This window comes from Aspergillus welwitschiae, assembly GCF_003344945.1.
Source record: "Aspergillus welwitschiae strain CBS 139.54b unplaced genomic scaffold BDQ94scaffold_6, whole genome shotgun sequence".
NCBI classification, from domain to species: Eukaryota; Fungi; Ascomycota; class Eurotiomycetes; order Eurotiales; family Aspergillaceae; genus Aspergillus; species Aspergillus welwitschiae.
In genome coordinates, this window is record NW_020798700.1 from 682,211 (window position 1) to 695,102 (window position 12,892).

At 49.5% G+C, this 12,892-nt stretch overlaps 4 protein-coding genes across 4 annotated transcripts; 3 read left to right on the forward strand and 1 right to left on the reverse strand.

Moving 5' to 3' along the window:
* Positions 1 to 30: 30 nt before the first annotated feature.
* Positions 31 to 2,970, reverse strand: BDQ94DRAFT_167535 (kinase-like domain-containing protein; the record flags this gene model as incomplete). The annotated part of the gene is made up of 3 exons (XM_026770831.1): positions 31 to 480; positions 540 to 875; positions 922 to 2,970. The coding sequence occupies 3 exons, from the start codon at positions 2,968 to 2,970 to the stop codon at positions 31 to 33; spliced, it is 2,835 nt and encodes a 944-aa protein (XP_026629685.1).
* Positions 2,971 to 4,964: 1,994 nt separating this feature from the next.
* Positions 4,965 to 6,746, forward strand: BDQ94DRAFT_157550 (glycoside hydrolase family 76 protein; the record flags this gene model as incomplete). The annotated part of the gene is made up of 3 exons (XM_026768757.1): positions 4,965 to 5,058; positions 5,133 to 5,872; positions 5,940 to 6,746. 3 exons carry the CDS (start codon positions 4,965 to 4,967, stop codon positions 6,744 to 6,746), a joined length of 1,641 nt encoding a protein of 546 aa, XP_026629686.1.
* A 1,565-nt stretch (positions 6,747 to 8,311) lies between these two features.
* BDQ94DRAFT_167537 (tannase and feruloyl esterase) lies at positions 8,312 to 9,971 on the forward strand (the record flags this gene model as incomplete). The annotated part of the gene is made up of 2 exons (XM_026770832.1): positions 8,312 to 9,050; positions 9,106 to 9,971. The coding sequence occupies 2 exons, from the start codon at positions 8,312 to 8,314 to the stop codon at positions 9,969 to 9,971; spliced, it is 1,605 nt and encodes a 534-aa protein (XP_026629687.1).
* Positions 9,972 to 10,439: 468 nt separating this feature from the next.
* BDQ94DRAFT_157552 (uncharacterized protein) lies at positions 10,440 to 12,416 on the forward strand (the record flags this gene model as incomplete). The annotated part of the gene is made up of 6 exons (XM_026768758.1): positions 10,440 to 10,671; positions 10,735 to 11,174; positions 11,225 to 11,918; positions 11,962 to 12,071; positions 12,117 to 12,216; positions 12,265 to 12,416. 6 exons carry the CDS (start codon positions 10,440 to 10,442, stop codon positions 12,414 to 12,416), a joined length of 1,728 nt encoding a protein of 575 aa, XP_026629688.1.
* Positions 12,417 to 12,892: the final 476 nt, after the last annotated feature.

The following is a 12,892-nucleotide window of genomic DNA, read 5'->3' on the forward strand; positions in this document are numbered from 1 at the left end:
TTGAATGAAGTAAAGGGTAAATATGATGCCTCAATGATTTCTATCACTGGGAGGTAGATCAGATATGAATAAGCTGGTCTCGTTCCATAATACCACCGTTACTACCCCCTGCTGCTCATAGGCCCGTACTTTGCTGGCCAGCTTGAAGCTCTTCGGAATTTCCAGAACTTCGCGGCCCTGGGAAATGGAGGCATGCGTTTGATTTTCTCGGCGAGTGATCTCAAAGCGGTGTAGATATAAACGCGTCGTGATTAGATGACCGCTCTTAACTAATCCGAGCAGATATTCATCGCCAACCATACAGCTGACCGTCACATTCAAAGTATCGAACGGGCGCTCGATGCGCTCTGGTTCAATGCCGTGCGATTCACTACGCTGCTGATTCAGGGTAACAGCAAGGTACCTATTCTGGTCATCTGCAAGGACACACCCTCGACCAGAACTGTTTGGCATAACAGAAGTATTCCAGTGGAACCGATGCTGCTTTATATTTGTTCAGTGATGCATCATGTGAGGCGGGTGGCTGTAGTATAGCCTACCAGAGAATAGTGAACAGCGAAATCTGGTTCATCAGCCAACCCTTCAATTTTCCAGACGTACAGAGACTCTTTCTTTGAGCTCCTTGCCCACGCAAACAAGAAGTCACCCCTAGCGTTGAATATAGCTTGCGTGAATATTTGTTCCAAGTCGGGCAATTTCAGTATGCGCTGCATATCTGATGACGATAGGGATGTCCAGGAGAGTAGCAATAATTTGTTGTCCTGGACTAGAGCGAACAGACCACGCGGAGATACGGCGACCGATATTACTTTCTCAGTTTCTATGGTATTGGGTAGGCTTTGAGAAAAGCCTGAATTAACCTCTCCAATATGAAGCTTACTTCCGTTAGTATAACTCCGTAAGCACTACAGGGAAACTTACCATCCTTTCCCCCTCCTCCTTACAGAACCCCCAAACTGCGAGGTACTGACCTTCGATGACAACCTCGGCATTTCCTAACTTTCCGAAAAGTGCTAGAAATTGGACCTCTCTGATCTCTCTTTGCGAAAGGTCCAAACTGAGTACTTCGACTTTGTCATTTGACACTACTGCTATTGGGACCTTGCCTTGGCAACTCGTCCGCGACAGATAGGTGTCAATGCAATTTTTCTTGCCATGCGGCAGTGGCTTGCTCGGCGCCTGTAAGCCTGACCCTCTGGGAAGTTCTCGATGGTTTGGCATTCGATTGGATAACAGACTAAACGGCGGACTGGAAGGCGGACTGGATGCCGGACTTGATGGTTGACTGTATGGTGGATTATATGGCGGACTGGATGGCTCACTGGATCGACTGTTTGATCGACTGTGAGACTGATTAGATAATGAACTGGGTGACTGCCTGGATGAGGGCTCGACTGGGGATCTGATGGGCTGCGAATCGGGATCTCGAGGCACATCGCCTGGTTTGTACACACTCGTAACATATGTAACAAGCTTCTGCGCTTTGGGCCTGCTCTCCTTGTCGATGATGAGGATGTCTTTGATTGTCTTGACCCATTCACCTACTACTTTCTCAGGAGAAGTTTGAATGTGGTCAAGCCATCGGACAACCGAATCTCGTACTTTGAAACCTGTCGCTTGAGGCGACAAGCTTTGACCAAAGTGTTCATCCCAGAAAAAGTCATTAGTTATCCCTATTCGCCTTTCCCCAGCTAAATATTCAACACCTTCGCGTCGTCCGATCGCCCAGGCAAGTACTTCAGTGAAAATGCATCCATAGGCCCAGATATCACTTCGCCGACCTATCTTGTTGGTCATGGCCCTTGATCCTATTCGGTTAATAGCTTCCGGTGGGCGATAGGTTCCTCTTCCCCCGTGAGGGTTCACTTCAATTGTCGGTTCCCGGTAACAGCCTCGCACACTGAGTGGACGGCTGGAATCAAGCTTCTGAGGTTCAAGCACGGAGATACCAAAGTCAGATATCATCCACTTTCCCACAACAGAGCTTGCATCATTCCTGATTAGGATATTTTCCGGTTTGAGGTCCAAATGTGCACACATGATGTGCTCGCCATCAACCTGGATATAGTCATGCAACCACTCAATAGCGCACGCCAGAGCCCAGCATTGGTGCAGCAGTGGCTTGAATATAGCTGGATCGCCTTCAACCGGTAGGCGAGGAAATTGATTGTGAAGCTCATAACTCCCTGCCCCACCATGTAGAAATTGGTGCAAGTCTCCGTGCTCGGCATACGGGAAGAGAATATAGTAACTGTGTTGATCGTGGTCCACCGCTGTGTAATGCTGCAAAATGTGACTCTGTGTTGTAAGACTCTCCTTCAGAATTGTGAGATTCTTATATTCCTTGAGAAAGGCTTCTTTGAAGCCCAAGCTGAACTTCTTGCAGGCAACTTTATAGGCGGAGCTGTTGGTACAGTCTCTATCAAATTCCCAGTACCCCGGCGTTATAGTCACCAAGTCAACTTCGCCAAAGCCCCCAATGCCTAGATTTTCAGGTTTTTTCTCGAATGGTAGTCGACTCTTCGAAGGAACACAATGTAAGGGCCTTGTGCAAGAGATCACTGTTGGGCAGAAGTCGTATTGGTGGTATTCGAATTGGTCGACTAGCTCTGAATGACCTGGGAGGAATGTCTCGATTTGCTCTCGCTCTAGCGGAAGATCCTTATCGGTGATACTTCCAGTCAGGAATAGACTCCGAAAGTTTGCTAAGCAATGTGTGGCACCGATCGATACGAGAGTGGTAAGGATGACAATGAAGTTGTGTTGGATGTTGTGCAGATCCTCAGTGGTGAGGCAGTCGGTATAGAGTACCTTGTGGATACGACCCTCCTTCTGCAAGATCTTGACCAAATCCTGATAAGTAACGAACCGGTTGGTAACCTCATATCGCCGCTTAGTATGATTCTCCAGGTCATCCTTGATAGCTCCAGTGGCTCTCCAGAATTCGGAGCCGGGTTGAGGACTACTCATCTGGTTTGATTGCAGGAGTTGGACGACATGGAAATGGCATGCTTTAGTGCGAGTGTGGTAAGTAAAGGAGATACTGTGGTGGTGAGCAGGGAACGGAGCTGCGTCGCTGAGAACACGGTCATGTGCAGGAGGCACAGCCTGGTGACGGTGATAAGCAGCCTGCTTCTGGTGATTGCTAACTAAGCCGAGGTTAACCGAAGCAAACTACTTACTGAGTAAGCTTTCGACTTACTAGATACTCCCGACTAACTAGCCAATACTTAACTTGCGAGTGATGTTACCAATTATGAACTACGACTAACTAGTAGTTGATATATCAAAGGGACCAGTGATTATATATCATGGTCTGAAGTTGCAGGGTAGAATTGAGAGAAAGCATCCGCTGGTGTAGTAAATCTAGATACAAACTATTTATGCTCAATATCACATATTCCTACATTTTCCTCTCTATGGAAAATGAGCTAATAGGTGGGCATAGATTCTACTCTTCCGTTTAGATGATGCAAATTATCCTGTATCTACGAGCAGCCAACTGGGGTATATGATACAAAAGCGTATGTAGTGCAATGAATAAGCAGATTTAGATTCGCCAGTCAAATAAAAGATATGTCGAATCTGGGCCAGACTCAGCTCAGCTCCCCTCATCAGCTCTAGTCTGGCAAAATAGTGGCTGCAGCCCAACAAACAGCCTTGTTGCCCAAAGAGCGCAAACGAGTCAGCCACTATAGTGGCGGTGCATCCTGTGGCTTATCCGCAGCCTTACACACTACTATTTGCGGCTCACATGATGGTATATATATAGATCCTTGCTTATCACTGCATACATTGGTGACCACGGACCTTTGACTACTCCATACAGGGCACCTGAGTCCATCGGCCTCTGAGACGATCGTAAAGCGGCTGGATTGTGCCAAGAAAATGCCAGGGTAGCATCCGACATGAATCGCCTTATCTCCGGGCAAGCAAGGAACATCCGCCGGACAACACAGTCGCGGGGCTGATCGGAATGGCGTCCTGACAGCACAAATAGCGCATGCTTAGCGAAGGGGTGGACCAAAAAGTCACAGCTGAGTCGCGATCCCACCGAATCAGGTCCTAAAAGAGCGCTGGTACGGAGGACTACTCCCTAGAAAGCAAGACGCTGAGCTGATCGGGTAGAGGATGAGACGGATCAGCAATGGCCGGTGTCAAGACTTGACTAGGATCAGGCCTTAGCTTCATTTAGGTTCACCACTGGTTTTGTGTGAAACCCCGGCTTTGGGGCCGCGGTGGGGAAAGTCTAGCAGGGGTGGGAAATTACCACTCTTGTATAGTCACCTCGCTAGTAGACTAGTCCCGTGGGTGAGGCGGATAGTTCCTTATTCCCTCTATCTCTTTCCACTTAGACTTAATGAAAATCTGCCACATTCACTGGTCTCATAGCGTTTGTTTAGCACTCCACGTACTGATTAATCATTTTGACAGGGGCAAAATGATGCTCGAGACTTCACAGAGGCAATTGGCCAACAAGGGCTCTTTCATTGAGGGTCAATCTCGCGCTTCTCGCACATCGCCGAGTTTGTGCTAATGAGTTAGTGTGAGCCGATTCTTTGTCCACAATCCTTGTCCGATCCCCATCGGGCTAAACTAATCACCGGGGTCTTTCCGACCAACAGATGGGGTCAGCCATACAGAAGCCGTTGAAGCCGAGACTAAGTACTAAATGAACAGATCCAAAAACATTGAGAGTCTTGGAGTCACGGAACACGCTCTAGTGGACCGGCTAAATATCGTCGCATGCGGTGGTGTCTCGTTACTGCGCCCAAGTTGCTTTAGCATGTCCCGCCAATCGAATCTGTTTCCCTCTTAAACTGGCCAGGGCAGGCATTGCTAGTTTGAAAATCTGCTTCCCTCGAGGCTTAAATGCTCGGACTTCGCTCCTATTCCGGGTGTCCTCACTGCCTCTTTCCGTGTTTATCCAACCCGCTGTGCATTAACTATCACTTTTGGGAGTCATGTTGCGCCCAGCATGGAATCAGGCTTGGACAAGTCTGCTTCTAGGGTTTTCCGCTACAGTGTCAGCGCTGGATCTGGAAATTAACAGCACGCGTAAGGCCCCCCTCGACTGGATCACCGTGAATGGGATCGATGAGCTGACCAACCCTCTTTTGCACGACATTCAGAATCGATCAAAGATGCCGCAACAGTGACAGTTCAGAATACGCTTACCAACTCATCTCTCAGCGGCAACGTCAATCCGGTGTACGGTGATGCTAATGAGTGGATATTTAACTCATCCACCGTGGAGGCGTGGCTCTACTCGACTCTGATTCCGTTTTGGAATCTTACTGGAAACGACACCTACAATGAACTCATCAGCAAGCGCATGTATAGTATGGCAGGACTGGAGCTCGGAGATTCGTGGGCAGAATCTGACAACGATACCAACATGAACCATGCGGCTTGGGCGCTGGGTGCTGTAACGGCGGCTGAGATGGACTTCCCGGCCGATTCCTCCAAGGAGTCTTGGCTGTTTTATGCAGGTCAGGCTCAGGGGACCTTGAGTAGTACCTTCGCATTTTCGAATATATGCGACGGTGGCCTTGAAATTTCCAACGTTGTTATAGAAGAGACGAACAAGTCGATGAAAGACGCCCTAAGCAACGGAGAGTTCCTGCAGTTGTCTGCACGACTAGCATATCTCACCACGGGTGATAATCAATCATCTTATGTAGCTGATGCAGTTAAGATTTGGGATTGGTGCGTGGATAACGATATGGTGGTGGAGTCAAATTGGACCATCAATTACCTGGTGACGAATACGACCGCCTCAGGGAACTGCACGGCGATGGCAACGAATAACGGGGAATACACATATATCTACGGCCTGTACATGAGCGCGGCAGCATACATGTATAATGTGGTAGGCTTGGAGAGGTTTCCCCATCATGTGTGAGAAAAGTATGGCTAATTCTGGGTGCTCAAAACAGACCGGCGCAGCTACTTGGGAGAAAAGGGCAAAAGGGATGTTAAATACCATCATGAACATGTTTGTTGACGATGGTGTGATACAAGAACTTGGGATGGAGATGAGCCCTGACGCAGGATTCTCGGGTTCGACTTGGGACGATGATACTGCGTACGCCTTGAAGGGCCTCTTGGCATCCTGCCTTGCGGTGGTGACACACCTCATGCCAGAAACCGTGGACACGATTGAGCCCCTTCTCCAAAACACTGCAAAGGCCGTTGCGAAGCAATGCAGCGGCATGAGTAACGGCACTGTCTGTGGTTCTGATTGGACTAAATCGACATACGATAAGGATCCCAACTTCTTCAGTTCGATGAGCGCTGTGAATGCTTTCACAGCAAACTTGTTAATGGCGCGAAACTCCAGTAGCTCAAGCACCACGGGGACAAGCACCAACGGAACAAGCACGGACGCCGGAAGTGGTGGAAGCTCAGGTGGGCTCTCTGGCGGGGACATTGCTGGCATTGCGGTCGGATCCGTTGCTGGCGCTGCTATGATCGCTGCTGTAGCCTTTCTAATCCTCCGCAAGAAGAGGAAGCAAGCTGAAAGTGGAGCAGAAGTAACACCGGAAAAGAATATGGCCACTGACTCCAAAGGCGGTTACCAGGCCGCGGAGCTCGAGCCACGAGAGGTTGCGGAGCTTCCGCAGGGTGCTGCCTCCTACAACTTCCCGGAGATGGACACTGACACTGCGATGGAACAACCGCCCCAGGAGCTGCCGCCACAGGAGCTGAAATCGACGAAGACGATCCGTTATGAATTGGCCTAGCTGAGATGTATACTTAATTTTACAGACCAATGTACATAGAAGGGAGTCCCGGGGGCTTCAATTAGGCATACTACACGATCTAGCAAAAGGGTCACACCACTTAATCGAAGAACAGTGTTATGTGATTCATACCGACAGCTAGCATATTTAAGGGTGTTTTATTTCTACTTTCTCAAGTATCATAGATGTTTCGCTGGAAGGCGTTTGCTCCTGTGATAGAGAACCCCGCGCGAATGGACCTGAACTCATCAAGAGTCCTAAGAGATAGTTTCCACCTGATGAAGAAGAAGAACATTCAAAGGATATGTACTTCTTTAGAAATAACCCCGCCGAAGAATTCTTAATAAATTCTGGTGACAGCACGGCTTTCAGCACTAATGCAAAGTAGACAAGGATTTGTAGTCTATACAGGGATTTGTGCAGTCTTGACTGACACCTGCAACTGTCGCTTCCTTACGTAATAGAGTAATTTAGAGCTGATATTGGGAGCTATGCCAAGGACTGTCTTACCATGAAATGGGGCTTCTACATTATTCTCCGTGGTTAGCAGCCTTGATAATGACTCTGATAGACCTTTGGCCGCATGTATGGCCTACAGAGCAATTCCCGAAAATCATCTTTCGTGAGATTCTTGACTAACATTCCCTTGACTAAATATGTCTGCCTATGCTTAAAAAGACTCATGCAGAAGGCTGGCACTATCCTATATAGGCAAAGTGGGTAGTCTTAATCACCTAACATCTGATGAAATGCTGGAGTGGATTCTCTCCGACCGAAATCAACAGCTACGGATACACCATCAAATGCACTCCAATCCTTCCCTCGTGAAGGATTATGAGACTCGAATGTTATTCTATCGCGTCTGTTTGGTACGTGGAATATAAGCTACATTTTCTTCCTTGGTGACAATAGCATAACTAATGGTTGAGTCGTCTCCAGGATACCCCTCACATTCTCCCGTCCACCTGAGTCTCCCCGCCCGGGGATACTATCAACCCCACAATCCAGTCACGCGAAATGCGGAGGGCGGTTGAAGATATCTGCAAACACTGCTTTTGCATGCGCAAGGACCACGCTAGTCAATGCCGAATTCTTCATCCGACCCTATAGCGTCTGGACTTTTACCAAAAGTCTCCTCCCATTATCTTTGGAGCCGGAAATACTCCGCCTTTTGGCTAATACCACGAATACATTGGAAGGAAGGATTAATAGAATTGCTGATCTCTGTATGGTCATTGTCGGTCGGCTTTTGGGGCCCTTGGTCCTTCCAGGTCATCTGGACTTGGCTACGGAGCCCGTGAACTTGCGGGTGGAGGTTTATGATTGCCGTTAATCTTTCCCGAAGGAAGATCATCTTCTCAGATACAGTCGAGGTTGTTAATGAGACCAGCAGGCGGATGCAGTCTTCGTCCTATAAATCGGTCTGTAGCTGGCATCCGACGTAATGGGCAACAGGCGGCAGCAGTTTTTGCGGATTCTGGTCTGTAGTTCTCCTACCTGTCACACCCCGTCATACTGAGAAATTGGAATCTAGCAGACACTGTCAACGCATCAAATTGTTCAACATGGCTCTCCGCTCCATGCCGTGGGCTTCCATGTCAATATTATCTCTATTTGGGGTTGGTGCAGCTTCAAGCCCCTGCACTGAAGGAACATTCTCATCTCTCAACTTGAGCAACATCGATATACTTTCGCTTAATGTAACCGCTGCGCGCAACTATGCCACCGGTGCTTCACTATCCAGTGGGACCACCTCAGCCCCCGTAGGCCAAATGCCGTCGACAGTGGACATCTGCATCGTGTCCTTGCAGTACACGCATCCTGGCCAGAACGACATTGTCAATACCTATATCGGACTCCCTCTCAATGACAGCAACTGGAACTCACGGTTTCTGATGGACGGGGGTGGTGGCTGGGTAGCTGGAGGGCTTGACGAAATCATCGCTCCTGTTGCTTCCGGATACTCATCCTCCTCGACCGATGGAGGGCATAATAGTACAGCCTCGACGGCAGACTGGGGCTTTGTGAGTGAAGGTAATACCAACTGGCCGGCGCTGTGGGATTTCTCCAGCGTGGCACTAGGCGAGGCAGCTGTACTGGGAAAGCTGGCTACGGAGATCTACTTTGGTTCGCCGCCCAAGTACTCGTACTGGAATGGATGTTCCACTGGTGGTCGACAGGGGCATATGATGGCCCAGAGATTCCCGACTTACTTTGATGGTATTGTAGGAGGCTCCCCGGCTATCAATTGGGACAAATTTCAGCTGGCTGAATTCTGGCCTGCTTTTCTGGCGCAACTTCTTGGTGTGTTGACTACCAATGCCTCAACTAGGGATCCGTGCTAATCAATACCTGACAGATACGCAGCCGCCTGCATGTCTCCTCGATGCATTTACGGATGCTGCCATTGACGCCTGTGACTTGCTGGACGGAGTGAAGGACGATATAATTTCTCTTCCGGGCCAATGCCATTTCGAAGCATCGTCGATTGTCGGTCAGACAGTAAATTGTAGCGATCCGGATGGACAAATTGCCATTACGGACAAAATGGCTGAGCTAGTCCAAGGCATGTGGGATGGCCCAAGATCACTTGAAGATCAGTTCGAGTGGTACGGGCTGGGTTATGATGCCGATCTAACAGCCCTCCTTACTACAACCTGCACGTCAGTCGATAACTGTACTGTGACACCTTTTAGTATCAGCGCCGACTGGGCCCGGATTTTCTTGGCCAGAAACTCATCCTTCAGTATCCAAGGCCTGACACGACAAGACTTTGACGATCTCTACCGCGAATCGGTTGACCAATATGCTTCGGTTATTGGAACGCGCAATCTGGACTTGACAGAATTTAAACTTGCAGGAGGAAAGATGATCTCTTGGCACGGAATGCAGGACGAGTTGATCCCGACCAACGGTACGGTGGACTATTACAGTCGGGTGATGGAACTGGACCCCAGCGTCGCAGACTACTACCGTTTCTTTCTGGCACCTGGAGTGGAACATTGCGAGGGGGGTAATGGATTCGACCCCAATGATTATGTGTTCGAAACTCTCAGAGCGTGGGTTGAGAATTCAACGGTGCCTGACACCCTGGAAGCCACTGCCGTGGCGGTGGCTGGCTCGAACAGCAGCTCGACTCGAACGGCGTATCTTTGTCCTTATCCGAAGATCTTTACCTATGTTGGCGGGGATCCGAACGATGCGGCGTCGTTTAGCTGTGCTTGATATAGAATCACGCTTTTCTAGATTCTGAATATGACATCATCCTATTACAAACACCATCGCTATCCCATCATCACCACCCCGTATAATCATACCCACCATAAGGATCTATCTCCGCCAATCAGCAGCAGTAATATACAATCTGAGTCAGCTACAGGCACAATGCGGGGAAGACAGCACTAGACCCAAACCGGCAATTGCTGGCCCCAGGCCCGCGGGGTGAGAGTCTCTCCGCATTGGCAGCAAATCAATAGCCGACGAGCTGCCATTTCACCTCGCAGCCAAACCCGTCCTCCTCTCCTCTGTCGTGCTCTCATCCCATCCCTCCCCCATCAGGCCACACTCGCCGTCAATCTCATCCTCCTGTCCAGTAGGCTGGATGAATCTCCTTAGCCCGCCGATGTCCCTGTCCGTTTGTTGTCCTTTCCCCGCAGCGCTGAACGCTAAGGGCCCTTTGCCCCACAGCCTGCCATGAGAATCGGACGAGGATGTGAACGTTGTCGGGTTCGTCATATTCGATGCACCACTCGCGCGGGCGCCTCGGCTTGTAATGCCTGTACTCGTCTGGGACGTGTCTGTCGCTTGGATCCGCCGTTTCGTTTCAAAGCCGTCCGACATGTATACCAGAAGAGTAATGGCATAGCCTCTAAGTTTGAGTTAGCCTGGGATTCGCGCCAGACATGGGTTAATCTTCCCCAGTCATGTACGCTGGAATATACCCTGTTGGTTGTTTGTGAATCTCTTAGCATGCTGATTGGTTGTATAGTAAAGTTTGTGCAGGAATCGTCTGATGACTCGGACGAGGGCAACACCACCGATGCTCAACCTGATGTCCAAGAGAGCCATGATGATAATCAGGCTGCTTCTGATGAGGCTCAGAGAGATATCTCCGATCAAATATCCATTTTTAATCATTTGCCCTTTCCTGAAGTCCTCTATTCCCAAGATGACAATATCCGCCCTTCACATGTGGCCTCGAGTCCCCCTGTAGGGTCCCCTGTCTTCGAGGACCCCCCGATCGTTGCATCCTCTTCAGGCTTATCTCCCTCTCTTTTGAATATTGTCTCGCCCCTGGCGTCTGCGAGTACATGGACAAGCTCGGCGTCACCGCTGAGCTCGGTGAGTCCCCGTCCGAGCAGCTCACCGCCGTTGAGTTCCCGTGAAGCCCATCTACTACGACTGTTCATTCAGAAGATCGCACCATGGGTAATGCCCCTCCTTGTAATATATACTTATAGGTCTAATATTGTTATCAGGCCGACATATGCGATCTTCGCTCCCATTTCAGCACCGAAGTCCCTCGTCGAGCCCTGCAAGTCCCGATGGTGCTGAAGGCCGTGCTTTGCCTTGCAGCTCGACACGATGCGATCATGTCCAATTCTAGCGACTGGGAGGCCTCCGAATATCACGGACAGTGTCTGGAGCTGCTCATTGCTGCTCTAGCCCTGCCGGAAGAAACATATGACGATAACCTCCTTATCACTGTGGTGACCCTCCGGATATATGAAGAGCTCGAGCGTGCAACCGATGAAAAATGTCACTGGGTGGGTTCAAACAGACTACTCAACACGATGTCTAAGTCTGCCTCTTCTGGCGGTCTCGCCGAAGCAGTGAGCTGGCAATTCCTCCGCCAGGCCATCTATGCTTCATTGGTACAACATCAGCCGATGCAGCTAGACCTAGCCAACTACGAGCTCTCATCCGTATTTCGGCGCCGCGACGATGCTTCGTATGCCAATATTATTATATTCTTGTGTGCGAAGATTATCCAATCCTGTTGGGGATCGCATTGCAGCTTTGTCGATGAGGGCGAGTGGCAGCATCTGTCCGAAAGCGTGGAACAGTGGCATCGTGCGCGGCCTATCAGCTGGCAGCCGTTACAGTACAAAGATTCAGATCTCGCAGAGAATCGACCGTTCCCTGAGTTGTGGATGATGTCTCCGCCAGCGGGTACGTACCAGCATCTGATGTGTAGCTATCGCTGACAATGTAGTCGTCGGTTTACAATACTACCATGCATCGTGTATCCTTCTTACTTCGTCCCATCGACATTGGAATGTATCGAGCGACTATGAGCTGGCGCGGTTGAGACGAACCGAAGAGGTATGTTTTAGTCTGACTGTGGTGTGCCATGCTAACTGGCCACAGAGAACCATAGCATCCCATCTCGTGCGGACGATAGGACTTTCCATGTCGAATGAGACTGTAGAGAACGCATACTTTATGGCGTGCCACTTATTACATCGATGTGAGTATAATATTCGTCATTCGGGCCAAGTACTAATTCTAGTAACAGATGGCTACTGCCTCCGCCACCCCTCCGAGAAACAAGGGTCCTTGAAATTTCTCCGCCGGGTGGAAAAGGCGGTTGGGTGGCGCACCGACTGGATGATCCGGGAGCTTGAGGTTCAGTGGGGAGAGTTGGCCGAGATGGATCGATGGGATTGATGGTCCACATACGTAGTATGGAGTTAGGGTATGGAGTATCAGGGTTGCCTAAGTATGGGGTCCAAACTGAATCGCATGGCTACAGGATAGTGGAAATATCCTGCAAATCATATACCAATACTTTACCTCATTGTCTCAATTATCCACTGCTATTATGCTATAAATAATTGGTTGAAAAATCATCCGCCATCGCGAGGAGAGACGATCCGCCGGCAAGTCATTAATTGAGTTGCCTGCAGGGCCTTCCATAGTAACTTGGAATGTGTACCTACATGACCACCACAGATCCCTTCCCCTCATGCCATGACTAGATACTACCATCCCTAAGCTTCTCGGCACTTTATCAGATGCGGGTGTGACCCGTGTGTGTGTCTTGGCTACCATCCATCTCCGACGACCATCACAACCTGTTCTACCATTATTCTACCACTCGTACAATAATAACCAATTCATAGATAACATGATAAAATCAATCA